Raw genomic sequence first — 21,289 nt, forward strand, 5'->3', positions numbered from 1 at the left:
ACGCTGTTAGGTGATGGTGACCAATGTGACATCACTGCTCAAGACAGTGAAAGCTGTGGAAGACGAAGCCACCAAAGGCACCCGGGCCCTGGAGGCAACTACAGAACACATACGGCAGGAACTGGCGGTGAGCACAAGAAGTCTGGGCATCACAAACTAGGGTCAGAGAGAGGGAACATGATAGATTGTAAACACGTACCTCACATTCACAAATACAGTTAAACACATTCTTATTGCCAAACTTCTTGTGTGTCTTTCCCTTCTTATTGATTCCTTAGCATTTGATAGCTATTTGCTTTCACCACCATCTTCCCATTTTCTCCATTCTCCACAGGCCTCTTAGTTGCTACATTCAGTGATCTCTTTTTGATCTTTATTCTCTTCAAACATTTCCATAGCGTTTGACTCTGTTAATAAACATCTCTTTGAAATTCTCTCTGCTTTTGGCTTTCTTGATACTGGCTTTTCTCTTGCTGCTTAAACGTCATTTTAGTAGCCATCATTAGATCACCTTCAACCTAGTAAATGCAGAGGCCTTTCCAGAATTGTAAAAATAGCCTTTTTTCTCTATTCCAATCTTGGGTGAGTTTAATCACTTTCATTTTCATTCTTTAAGCTGACTTCCTGTTCGTTGTTCATCTCAACTATCTGTTTGATATCACCACCTAGATGCAGTGCCTCCATGCAGTTCTTTTTTATTTTTTTTATTTTTTAATATTTATTTTTTTTAGTTTTCAGCGGACACACATCTTTACTTTATTTTTTTAATGTGGTGCTGAGAATCGAACCCGGGCCGCACGCATGCCAGGCGAGCGCGCTACCGCTTGAGCCACATCCCCAGCCCGCCTCCATGCAGTTCTGCCTCAAGGCCACCTCTATAAACAGTGGTCATAACCTGAAATCATGAAGAGTTCTCAAACATCCTTGATTTCCAACTTATTCACCACATCCAAGCCATTGCAAAACCCTTCCACTCCTCTTCTCTAGTCCCTTTTCCTTTCTAACTTTCTCTACCACCATCCCCCTGCAATACTGGGGATAGAATTCAGGGGTACTTTATCACTGAGCTAAATCCCTAGCTATATAAACAAATACATATATATTAGTTGTAGTTGGACACAATACCTTTATTTTATTTATTTTTATGTGGTGCTGAGGATCAAACCCAGGGCCTCGCACATGCTAGGTGAGCACTGAGCCACAACCTCAGCCCAATCCCTAGTCCTTTTAATTTTTATTTTGAAACAAGGTCTTGATATTATCAAGTTGTTGAGGCTGGCTTTGAACTTGATCCTCCTGCCTGTGCCTCTCTAGTCACTGGGATTGTAGGTATGCACCAGCACTGCTTTCATGCCCTTTTCCTTTCATTCCTCCCCTCTAGCCCCATTGTCTGCCCTCTTGTTCAGACTTTTATTTTCTCTCCTTCACTTTGCCTGTTATACCAGTCTTCTCCCTGCTTTCAGCCTCTACCACTTTCCTCTCTCCTCATCTTTCTGATGCTCTGTTTTCACCAGATATCCAAATTGAAACTCTCAACTTTCTGCCTTCCAAACCTAGTCCTTTCCTAGTCTTCTCCATCCCAGTAAATGGAAATTTTGAATAACTCATTTTCTAAAGCTAGAAACCCAGCTTTAACATCTAAAAATCTTTCATTCTCCTTAGCAATTCTTGTTAGTTCTCCCTCCAGATAGATCTCACTTTGTCTCTTCCCCATCTCTTCTACCACCACTGCCTTGTCCAGATCATCAACAGTCCTTAGCCGAATTCATGCAATAGTATCTATCTGATCTCTACATTTCAGCACTTGCCCCTCCAATCTATTCTTTCTATAGTAGCCCAAATTATCTTTTAAATTTTTAAATTAGGGCTGGTGATAGAGCTTAATGGTAGAGTGCTTGCCTAGCATGCTTGAGATCCTGGGTTCAATCCTGAGCATAAATAAGATTATGTTACTTCACTGCTTAAAACCCACTACTGTTGGGCCTCTGCCAACATCCCACTCTTCTGCTTTCTGTGCCCCTATTCCTCTGGACTCTTATCATTTCTAAGAGCATGCCAGGCTGTTGCCAGCTGTAGGCTTTTCTACTTGCTTTGCTCTGACTTTTTTTTTTCTTTCTTTGTTTTTTCAGTGCTAGGAGTTGTACCCAGAGCCTTGTAGATGCTAAGCACGTGCTTTTCCACTGAGCTACATCCCCAGCCAGAAGCCTCTATTTTCATTTCAAACAAACTCTCCCCCAGTCATGTTTCAGTAGAAACATCAATCAGCTGCCTTCAATTCCATTAGCTATGTACAAATGTCCACAAGGACTTAACCTCCAATAAATACTCAAGGAATGTTTGCTGAACAATCACAGATGATTGAGCAAATCACATGAGCATAGAGTATGACATTGTCTTACAGTCTCAGTCACTGTAAAATCTTTCTTCTTATTCTGCTCCAACAGGTTTTCTGTTCCCCAGAGCCACCTGCCAAGACCTCTACCCCAGAAGATTTCATCAGAATGACCAAGGGTATTACCATGGCAACAGCCAAAGCTGTTGCTGCTGGCAATTCTTGTCGCCAGGAAGATGTCATTGCCACAGCCAATCTGAGCCGTCGTGCTATTGCAGATATGCTTCGGGCTTGCAAGGTAGGAATGCTAATAGTGAGGTAGCCTTGGGGAAGAATATGAGGGCCATGAAACTGCAGGGACTTGGGAGGCCTGGAGGTCTATGGAATCCTAAAGCTAATATATTACTCTGGGGACAGGAAGCAGCTTATCACCCAGAAGTAGCCCCTGATGTACGGCTTCGGGCCCTGCACTATGGCCGAGAATGTGCCAATGGCTACCTGGAATTGCTGGACCATGTGCTGCTGGTAAGGAGGGCATTGTTTGCTCATCATCCCAGCCTCCCTGAATACATAGTCTTCTTCCCACAAGGCTCAAACCCAACTCTTATTTTTTTTTAAAATTCCCTCCATACCCTGCCATGTATTTCCCAAATTCATTCTTGTTTCCAAAAGTCCCTTTCTCTGGGGCCCTATCATTCTTATTGTCTTTGTTTCTCCCTCTTACTTCCTCTTCTTCCTCTTGTCTTTTCGCACCTTCATCATCTGTCTTTTTATTTCATCATTCTGCTTGCTGCTCCTTGTCAGCCGGTGAGTGACAAAGCCCTGCTCCTCACCATGTGTGCAGCATGATACACGGAGTATACTTGGATAGGCAGCATGATGTTTGAGGGCTGTGCTGTGGAGTGCTTAGGGATGGGGTGGTGGCATGGTCTGCCCTGCTTCATAGATCAGAGTGGAATCTAAGATGTTATACTTTTTGTTTCCTGCCCCCCCAGACCTTGCAGAAGCCAAACCCAGAACTGAAGCAGCAATTGACAGGACACTCAAAACGGGTGGCTGGTTCAGTCACTGAGCTCATACAGGCTGCTGAGGCCATGAAGGGTGAGAAGTGACCAGGGACTGGGAGGGAAGGAAAAGCCTTACAATGGTATGATCTCTGCTTCCTGGTTAGATATCTCTGAGCTAACATAGTCCCCACAGGTGCCAGGACCTAGTGGTACTAACCAAATTTTCCAGTGCTTCTGACCCCCCTGCTCTACCTTAGCCTCCTCCTTTCCCCTTCATCCCATCAGGAACAGAGTGGGTGGACCCTGAGGACCCCACAGTCATTGCTGAAAATGAGCTTCTGGGAGCGGCAGCTGCCATTGAGGCTGCAGCCAAAAAGCTAGAGCAGCTGAAGCCCCGGGCCAAACCCAAGGTCAGTGCTTTCCCCTCCCCGCACCCCTCCAATGGCAGAAGGTCCCCACCTTTGGTCTCCTGAATTTTTATCTCTCCCTGCAATCTGTATGTCTTTGTTGCAGGAGGCAGATGAGTCCTTGAACTTTGAGGAACAGATATTAGAAGCTGCCAAGTCCATCGCAGCAGCCACCAGTGCACTGGTAAAGGCCGCATCAGCTGCCCAGAGAGAACTGGTTGCCCAAGGAAAGGTAAATACTTAAAATATTAATACCCAGAATCCAGGTGCAGTGGTACACACCTAGAATCCAGGCTGTTTGGGAGACTGAGGTGGGAGAATCGTAATTTCAAGGCCTGAGCAATTTAGGGAGACCCTGTCTGAAAAATAAAAAATAAAAAGTCCAGCAGATCTGGAGGGTGAAGCAGGAGGATAGCAAAATCAAAGCCAGCCTCAGCAACAGCAAGGTGCTAAACTTCTCGGTGAGACCCTCTCTCTAAATAAAATACAAAATGGGCCTGGGGAATATGGCTCAGTGGTTGAGTGCCCCTGCGTTCAATCCCTGGTACCAAAAAAAAAAATCCCCCCAAAAAACAAAATAGGGCTGGGAGGGGTTGGCGCTGTAGCTCAGTGATAGAGTGCTTGCCTAGCACATGTGAGGGCACTGGGTTCAATCCTCAGCACCACCACATAAAAATAAATAAATAAATAATAAAGGTATTGTGTCCCTCTACAGCTAAAAAAAAAAATAGGGCTGGGGATGTGGCTCAGTTGAGTGCCCCTGCATTTGATTCCTAGTATCCAATAAATAAATAAATAGCTGGCTCAGTAGTAGAAGGCCCCTTGGTTAAATCCTTGGTACCCTTGGTACCACAAATAATAATAATGAGATCAGGGAGACAGCTTTGTTATTCACACCATATTCTTACCTGAGAGGATTGACATAAGGAGAGCACAGGTCTAACGGGCTCTCCTTCTTCCTCCACAGGTGGGCGCCATTCCAGCCAATGCACTGGACGATGGGCAGTGGTCCCAGGGTCTTATTTCTGCTGTGAGTATACTACACATTCTGGGTCTCAAGTTGGGGAGGCATAAAAGGCTGGAGGAGGGATGGACCAGGGCAAGAGGCATATTTTCATCTAACTCTCCCTGCTGTAGGCCCGGATGGTGGCAGCAGCCACCAACAATCTGTGCGAGGCAGCCAATGCAGCTGTCCAAGGCCATGCCAGCCAGGAGAAGCTCATCTCCTCTGCCAAACAGGTAGCAGCCTCCACAGCCCAACTCCTCGTGGCCTGCAAGGTCAAGGCTGACCAGGACTCTGAGGCAATGAAGCGGCTTCAGGTGAGGAATTCTGACCATCCCATTGTCCCTTGGGTTATACTTCATCCAACTGTCACTCCTGAGATGCTGAGACATACATTTCTTTTTTTTTTGGTGCTAGGGATCGAACCCAGGGCCTTGTGCATGCAAGGCAAGCACTCTACCAACTGAGCTATATCCCCAGCCCTTAACTGATTTTAATAACATGATATAAAGCCCCTAAGCTTAATATAACAGTTATGCAAAATACATTTTCAAGTATATAAAATAAATAAGCACAACATGTGAAAATAGGCAAGTTTCCATTAAATAAATGAAAAGTTTAAAAAGAGTATTATAAAATATTAACTTTCATCAGCTTCAAGATTTATGTTGCTGCCAAATTTTGCATATAACTGAACTTTCAAATCTGCTAACACCCATTGAATTGATTCCGCTCTGGATTCTAAGGCATCAAGTTCTTCTTGCAAATTTTTCTTTGCTTCCTCTAACATTTCCTGTGTTTCCTCTTGATGATGGCTAATGAAAACATCCCCAGTTTGATAAGGTATCATTAAACAGTCATCATCTGCAAACATCTTGGCCCTGTGTCTCTCAGATGTCATCACAGGTATCTTCTAAATTTTGGAGTTGTTTCTTTTTTACTTCTATTTCATCCTTTAGCTTTTTGTATTCTATTTGTATTCCAGGCAAATTTGTTTATCTTTTGCTGATCTTCAAAAGTAACATTGATATCTTCTGCAGCTGCCTTCTTCATGGTGGCTGCCATCTTGGGGCTGCTGAGATGTACATTTCTATGAGGAAATTAGGGACTCTCAGCTGGGCTCCTAACTGAGTTCTAACTCATGCTGCTTTCTCCATGCTCAGGCTGCAGGCAATGCAGTGAAGCGAGCCTCAGATAATCTGGTGAAGGCAGCCCAAAAGGCTGCAGCCTTTGAAGACCAGGAGAATGAGACGGTGGTGGTGAAGGAGAAGATGGTTGGGGGCATTGCCCAGGTGAGCCACTCTCAGGCAGGAGGGTAGTTCTGTTGCTCACACTACCCCACCCATGCTCTGCCCCTAATGAAAATACTGACCAAACCGATCTTGGCCTTGTGTCCCTCAGATCATTGCAGCGCAAGAAGAGATGCTCCGGAAGGAAAGAGAGCTGGAGGAGGCTCGGAAGAAGCTGGCCCAGATCCGGCAGCAGCAGTACAAGTTCCTACCTTCAGAGCTTCGAGATGAGCATTAGGGATGCCACTTCTATTTATGCAGACCCAGCCCAGAGACTGTGCCTGCCACTACCAAAGCCTTCGGGCTGTCAGGGCCCAACCTGCCCAACCCCAGCACTCCCCAAAGTGCCTGCCAAACCCCGGGCCTGGCCCTGCCCAGTCCCACTGCACATCCCCTGCCCCTACCCTGATTCCAAGTGCCTTCATGCCCTGGGACCCCTAAGTGCCTACCCCTTCCCAGAGTATTAACGCTCCAAGAGTATTATTAACGCTGCTGTACCTCAGTCTGAACCTGCCAGGGCTCCAGCCCGTTCCACCCTGCCAGCAGCTTCCAGCCAGTCCCCACGGCCTCATCAGCTCGGCTCATCTTTTTTGATACTATCTATCCCCAACCCCAGCCACCTATGGGGCTACAGGGTTGTTAGCCCACAACAGATCATGCTCCAATAAAGATATTCTACCTACAAATCCTGCTTGGCTTCTTGAAGAGATACAACATTTATTCCTGGACAGCAGGGAAGAGCAAGGGACTGAGTTCTGTCACCCAGCTTGATCTGGATCAAAGTAGGAGTTGGGAGAGACAGGAGCATCTGCCCCCTCAGACCTCTTCCTCCTTTTTGCACTCAAATCCCTAAAGTCATCCTAGTTAGGAAGCTGTGCCTGAGAAGTCACATTCCTGTTGTCTCCATTTCATTGGCCAGTGCCTGAGCTTCACCAAAGTGTTGTCTTCTGTCACTGGGATAACAGCTGCCATTGCTCTTTGTGGCTACCAGGATACTTTGTTCTTCGTAACTACTTAAAGAGTATATGACAGGTCTAATCCCTCACCAAATTTGAATTTTCAAAGCATCTTTGCTAAAAATAAGCAGCCTATAAAATATGTGTCTGAGCCTAAAAGAACTGTGGTTACAGAATTGGTTAAAACCTGAGGCTGTCTGGGGTGCTACAACTATTAAGTGGGATGGGGAGATTATTCCAGTATAGAATCATGCTAAAAGGAAAGAGGGTGGAACTTGGCCCAGGTGTGAGACTTTTCTAGTTGGAGGGGAACAGCACCCCTAGTGGCCAGTTAATTGTGGTCGCCCTGCTCCAGCTGCTTGCCTCATCTGAAGGTTCCATGAGGAGACATGTCAAGGAGGTAAATGATGTGTGCTTCCATGATTCCACTTCCTTGTACATTCACACCCCTGGGCCCACACTGCATGGGCCCTCTGGCAATCCTCTTGGTTAGCCACTATTTTCATGCATGATTTTTAGCCAATCCCACTGCTAGGCATATTGTTTCCACAATATTTCTTCCTCGAAATAGAACACAAACATAGCCTAATACCATCTACTCCCCTGCATTAGAGTAAGTTTAAAGTGGATGCAAATACTTCGCCCTCCTCAGGGCAGTCCAACTTCCTACTGACACCCATGTCACCTGTGATTCATTCATTCAATATTTACTAAGCCATGCCCATGCTAAGCCCTGGAAAACTGAGATGCATTATCACTTCTCTGACGCACAGACTGGCAATTCCAGTACATACTGCTGTGGTCCCTGAACCCCAGATTCAGTGTCACAGCATCGTGAGTTAAGGACCTTGGAGATCAAATCCCTTCTACAACCTCCCTGACAAGTAACAATCCAAGAATCTGAACTACAGCTATGAACCAGAACAACTGCTTACTCCTGGTGCTACTTCCCTGTCATGTCCTCAGGAACTGTGTCCACTCACGTTCCTATCACTGGTGATAGCCTAGGAGACTTCTGGGGAGAGGCTCTAATATCCATTAGAACAGCAGGTCTTCAAATATGGCCCTCAGACCACTGGGGATCCCTAAGACCCTTTTAGGGTCCAGAAGTCAAAATTATTTTCATAATAATAATATATTAATTTTCTTTGTCACATTGTCAACATTTGCACTGACAAGGTAAAAAATATCTTAGCACAAATCAAGGCAGTGCCCAAAACTGTACTAATAGTTGTATTTTTCAGCACCATGCATTAGCAATTTAAGAAATAGGCCAGGCACAGTGATCCCTGTAATTCCAGCGTCCTGGGAGGCTGAGGCAGGAGGATCTCAAGTTCAGAGCCAGCCTCAGCAACTTGGCGAGACCCTGAGCAACTCAGCAAGACCCTGTCTCTAAACAAAATATAAAAAGAGCTGGGGATGTGGCTAAGTGGTTAAGCACCCCTGGGTGGTTCAGTGTTTAAGTACCCCTTGGTTTGATCCCTGGTACCAAAACAAGGAAGGAAGGAAAGAAGGAAGGAGGGAAGGAGGGAGGGAAGGAAGGAAGGAAGGTAGGAAGGGAGGGAGGGAGAAAAGCCAGCTTCACTTAAGAATATCCTTGATTTCTTGATGAAGCCAGGAGAGGCCAGGAAGAAAAGAAGAAAGGAAGGAAGGAGAAAGAAGGAAGGAGGGAAGAAAAGCCAGCTTCACTTAAGAATATTGTTGATTTCTCGATGAAGCCAGGAGAGGCCAGGCTTGACAATTTAGACCCTGTCTCAAAATAAAAATAAAGGACTGGAGATATATATAGTTCAGTGGTAAAGTGGTCCTGGATTTAATATCAATATAAAAATAATACAATATATATGTACATACACACATATATACTTGATGAAATAGTAGAAAATTACTAATTTTAGTCTGGCGCAGTGGTAATGCTCACCTGTGATTCCAGCTACCCAGGAAGCTGAGGCAGGAGATCCCACTTTTGTCAAAGTGGGTTCCATCCTCAACTAAGTTAAAATCCCAAGTTTGAAGCTAGCCTTGGCAACTTAATGAGAACTTATCTCGAAAAAAAAATAATAATAAAAATAAAAAGGGCCGGGGATATAGCTCAAAGTTCGTGTGTTCCTGGGTTCAACCCCAGTACTACAAAAATAAATAAATAATACAATTTTTTGAAGGGCTGGGGATGGAGATTATTGGTACAGTACTTGCCTAGCACGTGCAAGACTCTGGGTTCAACCTCCAGTTCTGAAAACGGGGCAGGCATTGATATGGTTTCAGAGTCTACACTGCAACTAACCCTTAAAAAATTACCATTTGTCCAAGCTTCGGTGTTGTATCATCAAAGAATACCCATAGTTATCTGGAAAAGCTCTAAGCATGTATTTTTTTCTAACCGCATATTTGTGTGAGGCTGGGTTTATTCCTATCCAGTACTTCAAACAAACCAGCATATCACAACAGATTGCATGCTGAAGCAGATTTTTGAGACTCCAGTTATCCTCTACTAAACAGATACTAAAGAGATTTGCAAAAATTGTATAATTGCCGCACTCTAATTTGGAAAGTATAATTATTTTCCATTTAAAACATTTATGTGAACATGGTTAATGTGTAAGGGATTCATTTTTATTATATGTATTCATTAATTTTTGGTATTGAGGGATTGAACCCAGGGGCACTTTTACCACTGAGCTATATTCCCAGTCCCTTTCTTTATTTTTCTTTTCTTTCTTTTTTTTTGAGATAGGGTCTTCTAAATTGCTTAGGACCTCACTAAGTCACCAAGGCTGGCCTTGAATTTGAAATTCTTCTGGCTTCAGCCTCCTGATTCACTGGGATTACAGGTGTGCCCCATCATGCCTGGCCATTTTTACTATTTTTAATGAATTAATAAATATTTTTAAATGTTCTCAGTTTCTATTTTAATATGCAAAGTATTGATAGATGGAACCCACTTCGACAAAAGTTACTTGGGGTCTTTGATCATTATTAAGAGTGTAAGGGAGGGGCTGAGGCTGTGGCTCCGTGGTAGAGCACTCGCCTAGCATGAGCGAGGCGCTAGGATCAATCCTCAGCACCACATAAAAATAAATAAAGGTATAAAAAATCACATCAATCTTTAAAAAAAAAAAAGACTGTAAGGGGGTGCTGTGGCTGTGCTGGCCTAGAACTTACGAGTTGCTGAGTTTGATCCTCAGCACCACATTAAAAAAAAATAATAATAAAGATACTGTGTCCAACTACAACTTAATAAATAAATAAATAAAGAGTGTAAGGGACACTAAGACCAAAAGTTTGAGGGAACTGTGGCACTAGACTGTGAGTTCCTCTACACCCACACCATATTAGTATACACAGACACACTCCATATTAGTGTATCTAGAACCTGGTATGTAAAAACTTCTGCCTGGTATGTAAAAACTCAGCCTGGTGCTGTGCTAGGCCCTCAGGATTCAGAATTGAAAAACAACAGTCCATGTCTGGAGGACACACAAATGAAGGGGACAAGCATATACAAAAAGTTATAACATGGGACTAGGATGAGAATCACAGGAGTCTGCACCAAGAACAAGCACCTATTAGGTGGAGAGAGTGAGAAGGGAAGGCTTCCCAGAAAAGCTGACACTTGATCTGAGTCTTAGAGGACACCAGGAATCAACAGAGGGGAAGGGCATTTTAGAGAGAGGAAAACAGAATGCACAAAATGTGGAAGCTTTAAGAAAGTTCTTATTTCCAGCTCCTGTACACTGTTCAATCTGAATGCAACCTGGAGTAAAAGTCTGAGTATTGGTGGCAAGGTTGAGGATGAACGGAGATGAGGCTAGGGAGATAGGCAGGGGCCTAAACAAAGGACCTTCTATACCATATTAAGAAATGTGGATTTTTTACATCTTGGTGGGGGGGGGGGTTAGGGAGGAGTTTTGGAGAATTTGGGATCCTATTTGCATTAACTTTTTAAAGGTCTTTGATAGCTCTGGGCCCTGGTAGCACAAGCCTGTAATGCCAGCAACTTCAGAGGATGAGGCAGGAGGATACCAAATTCCAGGTCAGCTTCAGCAATAAAGCGAGGCCCTAAGCAACTTTGTGAGATCCTGTCTCAAAATTTTAAAAAAGGGCTGGGGATGTAGCTCAGGGATAAAGCGTCCCTGGATTCAATACCCGCTAGCCCAAAATAAGTAAACAAATGAACAGGTCTTTGGAGCAATGTCAAGGGGTTAAATGAGTTGGGGAACCAGGAGCAAGACCAAAACAGATTCATTCAAGCCGCAGGTTACATGAATTGTGCAAAAGAAGTCCCAAGGCGACTTCAAGGAGGAACAAATTTGTAGAATCCCAGGATTAAGTGGATGTGGGAAGTGAAGAATGGGAGAGCGCCCCTGGTAACACCCAGAGTCCAGCAGAACCTACTAGATGGATGTCTTTCGCAGAGTTTGGGAAACACACGGCGATAGGTTGGAGTGAACATTGAGTAGTCAGGTCAGGTCTGTTCTTGTCTACTAAGCAAGCGGCCAAGCAGATCTGAATGCTTTTCCGCGCCCCAACCCCAAGGTCCGGCCCTCAGCCCAGGGTTCCCCACTGCCCCCAACTCGCCACCAAAACCTAAGCCTTCAGCTCCATAAGCCCTGGGGAGTGCGGCAGCCCGCTCCCTCCCGGCTCTCTCCAGGCTTCCTCCGCCAGGTCTCTCCTCCGCAACCCCCTCCTCCGGGGTGAATTTCCACTTCCCCTCCCCGCACCCCTCCAATGGCAGAAGGTCCCCACCTTTGGTCTCCTGAATTTTTATCTCTCCCTGCAATCTGTATGTCTTTGTTGCAGGAGGCAGATGAGTCCTTGAACTTNCGGGGCACGTGGGGGGCGGGGCGGGCAGGCGAGGAGCTGGGTCCCCCGCCGCCCGGCGCTTTCAGGAGAAGGGCCCTGGCTCCTGAGCTGGGTTGGAAGGGGACTCTAGGGAAAGAGAGGTCAGGCCCGCCCTGGGGGACAGCAAGCCGGGCCGCGTTCCACAGTGTGACGGGGGCTCCTCCGGCCAGTTTCACCCAGCCCATGGGGAGACTGAGCTACCACCCCCACGCCCTTAACGCAAACTTGCGGTCTGGAACTCGGGGTAAACTGAGGCACTCGAGGCGCGGAGGAGCTCCGCCTCCCAAGAGACATTTAATCTGGGGGGATTTACAGGAAACTTCTAAATTAAGGGCAGCGGCTGCTGCAGCTGAGAGGAGGGGGGGGACACGCAGGTCCTTGTGCCCGGGCAGCTGCCGTGAGCTCACGCCCCGAAATAGCCCCAGGGGCCCCAGCCGCAGCTGCCACTGGGTCCGGCTGTCACTCAGAGGAAACGCGGAGCCCCCCACCCAAGGGTCCCCTCCCTCCTTCGCAGGGCCAGGAGTTTTACAGCCCACCGCGGGCTACTTTCTCACCCGACGGCTGGCTGGGGGTGGAGGGGATGGGAGGCAGAGGCGGGACCCCAAGGGGCGGGCCCGACGGAGTGTGCGCAGGGGGCGGCTGCGCCCCCGGGCCGGGCCGAGCTTGTGCCCCTACAAGGTTTGGGCCGTGGTGGGGGAGGGTCTTGGTCCCCGGCTCCGCCTGGTCCCTCCCCGCCTTTTAGGCGCCCGCGCAGTTGGGACATCCCAGTCCCGCTCAGTCCTTCTTACCCGGCCCTGGTCCGCCGAGCCCTAGCAGCCAGCCCAGTCCACCAGGTTCTCACCACCCGCCCGCCGGCCCACCCCGCACCGCAGCCATGGACGCCATCAAGAAGAAGATGCAGATGCTGAAGCTGGACAAGGAGAATGCCATCGACCGCGCCGAACAGGCCGAAGCCGACAAAAAGCAAGCTGAAGACCGCTGCAAGCAGGTGGGGGGACCGTGCGTTCAGTGCAACCTCTTCTCCCTTCCCCTCCACTAAGGGTCAGATGGGCCCTTGCCAAACTTGGGCCTGCTCCCAAGGCTTTTTCCCACCCAGTAGCCTCCGGGGCCCTCACAGGACCCTCAAGGGCCCAGCAGAAACCACACTCCATTTCACCCATGGCTGCCCAGGGAGCCCGTCCCTCAGTTTCCACTCCTGCCCTTGCATAACAGCGATGGGTCCTACCCCTTGGGACTTGAGATTTATTCTCTATCCTCACCAGCTTCCCCCAACATTCTCAACTGGACTGTCCTCTGTTATCCCTCTTCCTCCCCAACAGCCTCCAAATATCTTTTAGTAGCCCCCACGTACACCCCTCCTCCTTCCTAGGCCCTCACCAGGGCCTAGCTGACTTCCTCTCTCCCCTAGCTGGAAGAGGAGCAGCAGGCCCTCCAGAAGAAGCTGAAAGGGACAGAAGATGAGGTGGAAAAGTATTCTGAATCGGTGAAGGATGCCCAGGAGAAACTGGAGCAGGCTGAGAAGAAGGCCACCGACGTGAGTGTGGACTTGGGGGATATGGGGGGCATTAATGAACTGGGGAGGGGTCCCAGGCATGGAGATAAGTAGTGAAGCAGACCTAGATCTTCCCAGCATTAGCACAGAAATAGTTTCCTCTCCGTAACCCAAGCTAGGGCAGGCTTACACAAATAATACAAGACAGTGGGTAAATCAAAACCACCTACCACTTCCCTCCAGGACTTAAGTCTTGTAATTCCATTTGGTTCCAGCTTTTGGAAAGTACAGTGATCCATCCAGTAGTGAGTCATCGTGGGGGTGGGGGTGTGAGAATTTACTGTCTACCTCAATTAATGTTGCTGCTGAAAATGGTAAGGAGACTGCAGCTATATTTGGGGGGTGGAGTGTAAGTGTGAGGTACTAGTGGGTAGGAAGAGATAGAGGGATCCAAAGATGGGGCCCTAGCTTGAGTTACATCCCTATGGGACCATTAGAAATTCCCTGGCCTTGACCTCTGGCTCTAGCAGCTCTGCTGTACCCTGGGGCTCCAGCTCAGGTTCTAACGGGCTCCTCATTTACCCTCATTAAGCTGTCAGGCTTCAGACCATGCCAGGCTAATGGGCAGAAGGACAGGGCCACAATGCCAAAGCAGCCACCTTGGCAGGTCCTGCTTACCCTGAGATTTCTCTGCCTGCACCTCCAGCCCCAACCAGACTTGTCTACTTCTTAGGATTCCCAACCCCACCAAATGGTAGAAGAATGGCATATGACTTTAGATGTGGTTCTCACGAATCCCTGTCTCAATGGTCTCATCTGCCTTCCCCCAGGAATTGTTTTAAATTGAAGATGGGCCTGTGGTTAGGGTGTGCCAGTAGTTAGCATAAAGTATGGTCTGAACATCAGAGATGACATTCCTGTTTCTGTTGACCATACTTCATGCTTCCCAACCCCCAGGGTTGGGCCTCTTTGACCTCCAGCCTCCAGTTTTGGTTCTTCACCAGCCCTGGCACATGGGAGGGAACTGACCTGCAGCTGCTAGCAAAGATGACCCTGGGCATTTGATACTCTATAAATAACCAAGGCCCAGTGCAGCTAGAGGCCAGACTGGAAACCCAAGGAGCTAGGTGGGGGCTGGAGGGGGGATGGTGGATGGAGTGGAAAGCCCTGGGAATAGGGACAGGGCAGCAGTGCCAGAAGTAGGGAGGAAACACTGATCAAATTTATAGTGTGACCTTGAACACAGTAGTTATATAGTGCCTCAGTTTCTCCCTTTGATTAAAGAACAGCCATAGCTTTGAGGAACTTGAGCAGCAGGCAATGGCAAATGTCAGACCTGTGATGAGGGCCCTAGTACTTCCCAAACTTGGCCGTCATTTGTCATCCCACCACCATGAAGAGAGTTTTCCTTATACGGAGTCTCATCTCTCTAGAGTAGCCCCCAATATCCTCCTTCCCAACACCAGTGATGTCTCCAGAATCTTTCCACACTGAGTCATCAGGCCCTGAGCCTATGATGGGCTCTTGTCACTCTAGGTGGCCAAGCTCCAGGTGCCTTCAGCACCTGGAGGACAAGCTATAATCCACTTTCTATATATGGTACTGTGTTTCTCTTGCCCTGTAGTGCCACCAGGGCCTGTCTTCTACACCCTCTGCTACCAGTGCTGCCACTCAGCTTCTCCCCTCCACTCACTTTTTCCCTTACACTGGCTCTTTATCCTTTCCAGTCCTAAAATTCTGTGGGGTTGCTGGGCGCAATGGCACAGGCTTGTAATCCCAGCAGCTCTGGAGGCTGAGGCAGGAAGATGGTGAGTTCAAAGCCAGCCTCAGCCAAAAGCAAGGCACTAAGCAACTCAGTGAGACCTTCTCTCTAAATAAAATACAAAATAAAGCTAAGGATGTGGCTCAGTGGTCGGTTGCCCCATAGTTCAATCCCTGGTATCCCCCCACCACACACACTCACAAAAAAAAAAAAAAACAACTCTATGGGGTCTCTATGGCTTTGAGGGAGAGAAACTTTTGGAGTGTGCTCGTGCAGGCAATGTGCTCAAGTTTTTTCTGCACATTGTTTCATAATTTCCCAAACTTGGCTTATCATCAGAATCACTTGGAAGCTTGAAAAAAAAAAATGATTCCCATTCTTTACCCTGTAGGTCTCAGTTCAGTGGATCTAGCATGGAGCTAGTTTTTTAAGTCTCCCAGATGGTCCTATTGATGAAGTGCTAGAAGCACTACATTATCTCAGAACAGTCTCCAAAAGAAGGAACTGATCATTAACACCAATTTATGAAAGAGGAAACTGAGGCTTAGAGAGACTAAATAAGGTGCCCAAGGTCACACAAGTATTGAGTGGCCTCCATGGCTCCAAGACAGCAGTCTGACTCAGAGCTGTGCTCGTAATACCAAACCGCACTGCTGCTCTTTTTCCTTTATGGGGGCCTGTCTTGCTCTGCCCTCTTTTCTCAGGATGTCCTCAGTTTTTGTTTTTTATGGGCCTTCTCCAAAATCTCAAAGGTTTTGTTTCCATATTGTAAGACCAGGGGCCTTGGTAGGAAGCCCCTCGCTATAACCATGGATGTTGACCTAGTGTGTCCTCTTGGATCCCTTGTTGGTAGTCTGCCTGGCAGCTGGTGACATCACTGAGTTCAATTCTGTGATTGGCCGTTTTTAGCAATGGTGAAGTCTGTTTGGCCTAACTCTTCCCCCTTACCTGTCCTGCACCCACCCACCCACCCTGTGCTCTGCTGAGGAGGAATCAGGGCTACCTCAGACCAGTCTCAGCACTTCAAATGCTCTCAAAAAGAACAGAGTGACCAACCATCAAGAGACTCACCATGCACTGTGCCAGAAGAGGCCCCACGGCCGGGGAGTGAAGCTTGTCAAGTAATGTTTTGGGCTAGAGCAGGGTTTTAACAGAAGATAGTTAGTAGAAAAACAGGTTAAAATCTAGAAGTCAGGAAGCCTAGGTTCTTTCTGAGAGGAGTCTTACCATCCTCTGGAGCCCCTCTGACTCACCCAAGGCAAACAAAGCTTTTTGACCTCTGACCTCTGGCCCACAGGCTGAGGCAGATGTGGCCTCCCTGAACCGCCGCATCCAGCTGGTAGAAGAGGAGCTGGACCGGGCACAGGAGCGCCTGGCTACAGCCCTGCAAAAGCTGGAGGAGGCTGAGAAGGCCGCTGATGAGAGCGAGAGGTGGAGAGGGGCACGCGGGGAGGTTCAGGGACAGGGGAGGGAGCCTGTCTCTGCTGGTGCTGACCTCACACTCACCTCTCTCCCTGACTCTCAGAGGAATGAAGGTCATCGAAAACCGGGCCATGAAGGATGAGGAAAAGATGGAGCTGCAGGAGATGCAGCTGAAGGAGGCCAAGCATATTGCTGAGGACTCCGACCGCAAATATGAGGAGGTGAGAGCCCTACCCCACTTCCTTCCCATTCCCAAGCCTCACACCCCAAATCAGTAACCACTGATCTGCTCTCTCCCAATGCTCTCAGGTGGCCAGGAAGCTGGTGATCCTGGAAGGAGAGCTGGAACGCTCAGAAGAGAGAGCCGAGGTGGCCGAGAGGTAAGGATACCCTGGGGTGACCGATGGAACTGGACCTGAGCCAGTGGCTGTGGGATACCCTGCACAGTAGGCAGTCGATTTCCCAGGCCTGGGGTGCCCTAGGGACAGGGTCTATCCTCTGACCCCTGCCTGCTGCCCCCAGCCGAGCCAGGCAGCTGGAGGAGGAACTTCGAACTATGGACCAAGCCCTCAAGTCCCTGATGGCCTCAGAGGAGGAGGTAGTGACCTCTGTGGAATTTTCTGGGCAATGCCACTTTCTTGTAGCTCATCTTCCCTTTCCCACCTCAGCATCTCAGGCTGCTCTCTCTCACCTGCCAAGGGTTGGGAAGGGCCTGGGCTTCCAAACTCTGCCTGCTGTCACTCTCACCACTTGGCTCCTCTTTTCTCTCCTCCACCCTTCCCCCACTATGCATCCTTGCTGTCTCGCCTCACTGTGCCCTCACACCCCACCCTGCCGCACACCCCTGCAGTAAATGTGGGGACCTAGAGGAAGAGCTGAAAATTGTTACCAACAACTTGAAATCCCTGGAGGCCCAAGCGGACAAGGTAGAGGCGGTAGAGGGGTAGTGAAGATTGGGTCCTGCAGGGGAGGGAGGTGAGGGCCCAGGCAGGGAGGGCTGGGTACTCAATGGAGGCAAAGTTAGAGGAACCTGAGGGCCTCTGTGGAGAAATGAAAGACTTGAGAAGGCGAATTACTAATGGCATGTGTATGTCCCTAAAAGTATTCCACCAAAGAGGACAAATATGAAGAGGAGATCAAACTGCTGGAGGAAAAGCTAAAGGAGGTAAGAGCTCTCTTCTAGCTCCCAGGCTCCCCTCAAGCCATCCTTGTCCCTGCCAGAGGCTGCCTGTGACAGGGGATCTGGAACTAGGGATGGGAGAGAAGATTGACTTAGATGCTGAGTCTCTCTGAGATGCTTAATTCTTTACCATGTCACTCATCCCACCCTTATTAACAGGCTGAGACCCGAGCAGAATTTGCTGAAAGGTCTGTGGCAAAGTTGGAGAAAACCATTGATGACCTGGAAGGTAAAGGATACTCCCCCCACACACCTGTCATTGTAGGCCTGTCCCTTATCTCCTCATCGGGTTATATTTACCACTCATAAACTAGGGTTGGACTTACCTAGGACTCCACAAATTCTGGTGGGCTATGCCCACAATTCAAGAAGCTGTAACAAGCCAGAGTGCATCAGCTCTTGTACTTCTTAGACTTGAGCATGCAGAAGGCTCAGGGTATAGTTCCTTGTACAGCACATTTAAAAACCCCCATAGAGGACTGGAGATGTAGCTCAGTTGGTAGAGTGCTTGCCTCACATGTACAAGGCCCTGGGTTCAATCCTCAGCACCACACACACACACACACAAAAAAAAAAAACATAGAGCCGGACATGGTGACTGTAATCCCAGCATCTTGGGAGGCTGAGGCAGGATTACAAGTTCAAATCTAGCCTCAGCAACCTAGCAAGGCCCTAAGCAATTTCTTGAGACCCTGTCTCAAAATAAAAAATAAAAAGGGCTGGGAATGTGGCTTAGTGGTTAAGCGCCTCATGAATTCAGTAAAAAAAAATACCCATAGATACCTGCATTCTAATCCAAAGTGATTGATTGCTGTCCTAGGGCTGGTGAATTTGTATTTCTCACAAGATCTTTGGAAATAACTATGCTGCTGGTCTGTAGAATGTACTTTGCATAATACTGATCTAACAAAGCAAAGCCATCTCCAAGCACAACACAATAGAAACCAATCACAGAGCCTTCTTGATTGAAGAGACAGCTATTTGATGTAGTGTTTGAGTTTGCCTGACAACATTAATGGAAGACACTACATTTGGTGAAAACAAACATCCAGATATTTGCTAGTCTCTGGTTATTTCTGTTATCAACAATGCTGCTGTACTCAAGGTCACCTTTCCTTTTTATCTGATAACTCTTTAACTTTCACAATTCCCAGTGCCTTGCTTCTTCTCAGGCAGGTGCTACTTTTATCTCCAACTTTAGGACTTTAGCCCTCTTTGATTCAAGCACCCTCCCTCTCCTACTTCAGCAAGCATGCCTGCCTGTTCAGAGCACTGTGCCCATAGGTTCCTGGGAGGGCAGATGCTCAGGGGAAGAACCAGGCTGGGGCAAGAGAAGGGCAAAAGAGAGACGGGGTAGAGAAAGGGGAGGAGGGAGCCCCCAAAACCATCCAGCCTGTTCTCTGGTCGCTTTCTCTTACTCTCTCTGCCTCTCTGATTCATTTTCTCCCCATCATCCTTTCTCTTTCCTTTTTTTCTTCCCCTCCATTCCCTCTTCCCACACTCCCACCTGGCCCCTCTCCCCTGGTCATCCCAGATGAAGTCTATGCACAGAAGATGAAGTACAAGGCCATCAGCGAGGAGCTGGACAACGCACTCAATGACATCACCTCCCTCTGAGCCCACATCAGTGTGACCATCTCAGCCCCCTTCTCTCCCCTCTTTTCATTTTCTCTATGGGGAGGGGCAGATAGGAGGAGCAAAAATTGGCATCATTGCACAGCCAGATTGGGAACAGCCTAGGGAGAGTCTCCATCACCCCTGCTGCCCACTCTGGCACTGGCTTCATCCTTCAATCTCTGCACAATGCCCTCCACCTGCTGCCCTCCAGCCCTCTCTGCTGCCTAATAAACTCTAAACTTGGTCTCCATGCTGTTTTCCTGCCCTCCAGAGAGCATTTCTTCACTGCCACAGACCACTCCTTCACTCCTGAGACCCTGGCTTTTACCGACACACCCAATCTTGTGACCCTCACCTCCTGCCTTGAATCCCCCTACAAAATGCTGTGACCCACACCAAGACCTCTCTGCACTGCAGTCTCTGTCTCTGACTCTCATTATTGCATGTGGGCATGTGTGACCCCATCAAGTACCATGGCCTCCTCTGGTGCCTGTCAGACTTTAGAGCACTTAACTGGGATTCCAGGATCTAACAGAATGATTAGAAAGGAAATAGGGTGGGGTGAGCTACAGGGGAGGGACAAGAAGATCGTGGAATGAAGTTTGAAAAAGTACTGGATATCAGCAACAGGGCTTTCCACTGCAGCTGCAGGTCTGTCTTCCAACTCATTTCTGTCTGTCTGTCTGTCTGGTCTTCTCTTTCCTGGCTCAGCCTTTGTCTTTCCTTTGGTTTTCAATTTTTGCTATACCTTCTAAAGAAGGAGGGTAAACTAGTTTATGACTCAAACCTCCCCATTCCCACCTGCATAACCACATAGGCCTTAAGTGAGGCATCTGTCTGTCCTGCTTAATTCATCCAATTGCCCCTGCCAGGGAGCCCATAGGTCCCTAAAGTTTATGTCTTCCTATGTCTTCCTGTGTCTCCTAACCCACCCCATGTCTGTGTCACCTTCCCCTGTCCATGGCATCCCCCTGTCTCCCCCATGCTCCCCGTCTCCCTTCCCTCTCCTCACCAGCTTCCTCCCCTCACAGAGACCTTGGCCAGTGCCAAGGAGGAGAACGTGGAGATTCACCAGACCCTGGACCAGACCCTGCTGGAACTCAACAACCTGTGAGGGCTGGCCCTGCTCCCAGCCAGGGTATAGTTGCCACCCCAACCCAATAAAACTGATTTACCAGCATCCCAGGGCCCTTTAAGCCTTTCTTTTGGTTGCCAATGGAATCAGAATGATTATGGCCTGAGTCCTTGCTCTATGATGGGAACTCCTTTTCATTCAGAGCCCTGGGGAAGGGGTGCTAGGCTCACTGAGGAGAGGTTTGAACAGGTTATGTGAAAGCAGAAGATCCTAAGGGGTGGAGGAATATCCTGACCTTTACTCTTCAGGGCAAAGGAGCTGTCATCTGCAGCACTGCCCTATTCTAATGGGCAGCTGGGTCAAATGATATGTTCTGAAGACAAAACTGCAAGAAAAGACAGATTTTCCTCCAACAGGGTAAAAGCCTAAAAGCCTCAATGTAATTTTAAGCCTAGTAGCTTGTAGCCTACCCCTCCTCCCAACACCCATGCTGACACACACACCCATCTCAGAAATATCAGTCACCTCCATTCTGGATAACATCTGTGGTGGACAGAATAATCCCCCTCCCCCAAAGATGTCCACATTCTTATCCTATGAAATGTTAACTTACATAGGAAAAGGGACTCTGAGCAAAAGGTCTGAGATGAAGAGATTCTTCTATGTTACCTGGGCAAGCCCAGTGTAATCACAGGGTCCTTCCAAGATGGAGAAAGATCAAAGGCAGTAGGACACGTGACAATGAAAGCAGAGGTTGGAGTGATGCGAGGAAGGGGCCATAAGCCAAGGAATGCAGGGAACTTCCAGAATCTGAAAAAGGCCAGGAAACCTTCTACCCTCAGAATGTTCAGAAGGAACTAGCCCCTTGGGCTGGGGATGTGGCTCAAGCAGTAGCGCGCTTGCCT

The 21,289-nt window shown here is 48.1% G+C and overlaps 3 protein-coding genes across 11 annotated transcripts in view; 2 read left to right on the plus strand and 1 right to left on the minus strand.

Moving 5' to 3' along the window:
* Tln1 (talin 1) overlaps positions 1 to 6,724 on the plus strand; it is a 33,544-nt gene extending 26,820 nt beyond the window's left edge. For 3 of the 6 annotated variants that reach the window (XM_048783396.1, XM_048783398.1, XM_048783397.1), the window contains 11 exons: positions 11 to 127; positions 2,445 to 2,630; positions 2,750 to 2,857; positions 3,137 to 3,139; positions 3,328 to 3,433; positions 3,625 to 3,749; positions 3,853 to 3,978; positions 4,714 to 4,776; positions 4,884 to 5,066; positions 5,913 to 6,041; positions 6,151 to 6,724. In XM_048783396.1, the coding sequence (XP_048639353.1) occupies positions 11 to 127; positions 2,445 to 2,630; positions 2,750 to 2,857; positions 3,137 to 3,139; positions 3,328 to 3,433; positions 3,625 to 3,749; positions 3,853 to 3,978; positions 4,714 to 4,776; positions 4,884 to 5,066; positions 5,913 to 6,041; positions 6,151 to 6,276 (1,272 nt within the window). In that variant the 3' untranslated portion in view covers positions 6,277 to 6,724. The remainder of the gene's footprint in view (positions 1 to 10; positions 128 to 2,444; positions 2,631 to 2,749; positions 2,858 to 3,136; positions 3,140 to 3,327; positions 3,434 to 3,624; positions 3,750 to 3,852; positions 3,979 to 4,713; positions 4,777 to 4,883; positions 5,067 to 5,912; positions 6,042 to 6,150) is intronic. The other 3 variants (XM_015492351.2, XM_015492352.2, XM_015492353.2) reach the window with 1 other exon arrangement.
* LOC107147809 (prefoldin subunit 4-like) lies at positions 5,347 to 5,830 on the minus strand. The gene has a single exon (XM_048783406.1). It carries the CDS (start codon positions 5,648 to 5,650, stop codon positions 5,390 to 5,392), a length of 261 nt encoding a protein of 86 aa, XP_048639363.1. The 5' UTR covers positions 5,651 to 5,830; the 3' UTR covers positions 5,347 to 5,389.
* A 5,746-nt stretch (positions 6,725 to 12,470) lies between the features above and the next one.
* On the plus strand, positions 12,471 to 20,489 carry Tpm2 (tropomyosin 2). 4 transcript variants are annotated; one of them, XM_015492360.2, is made up of 9 exons: positions 12,471 to 12,824; positions 13,245 to 13,370; positions 16,388 to 16,521; positions 16,616 to 16,733; positions 16,822 to 16,892; positions 17,035 to 17,110; positions 17,615 to 17,677; positions 17,852 to 17,921; positions 20,341 to 20,489. In XM_015492360.2, the coding sequence occupies exons 1-9, from the start codon at positions 12,711 to 12,713 to the stop codon at positions 20,421 to 20,423; spliced, it is 855 nt and encodes a 284-aa protein (XP_015347846.1). In that variant the 5' UTR covers positions 12,471 to 12,710; the 3' UTR covers positions 20,424 to 20,489. The 4 variants fall into 4 exon arrangements, with proteins under 4 accessions (XP_015347846.1, XP_015347845.1, XP_015347847.1 ...); XM_015492359.2 differs by lacking the exon at positions 17,035 to 17,110 and adding an exon at positions 17,363 to 17,438 and having other exon boundaries at positions 12,511 to 12,824; XM_015492361.2 differs by lacking the exon at positions 20,341 to 20,489 and adding an exon at positions 19,227 to 19,555 and having other exon boundaries at positions 12,511 to 12,824.
* Positions 20,490 to 21,289: the final 800 nt, after the last annotated feature.

This window comes from Marmota marmota, unplaced genomic scaffold (assembly GCF_001458135.2).
Source record: "Marmota marmota marmota unplaced genomic scaffold, marMar, whole genome shotgun sequence".
Lineage (NCBI taxonomy): Eukaryota > Metazoa > Chordata > Mammalia > Rodentia > Sciuridae > Marmota > Marmota marmota.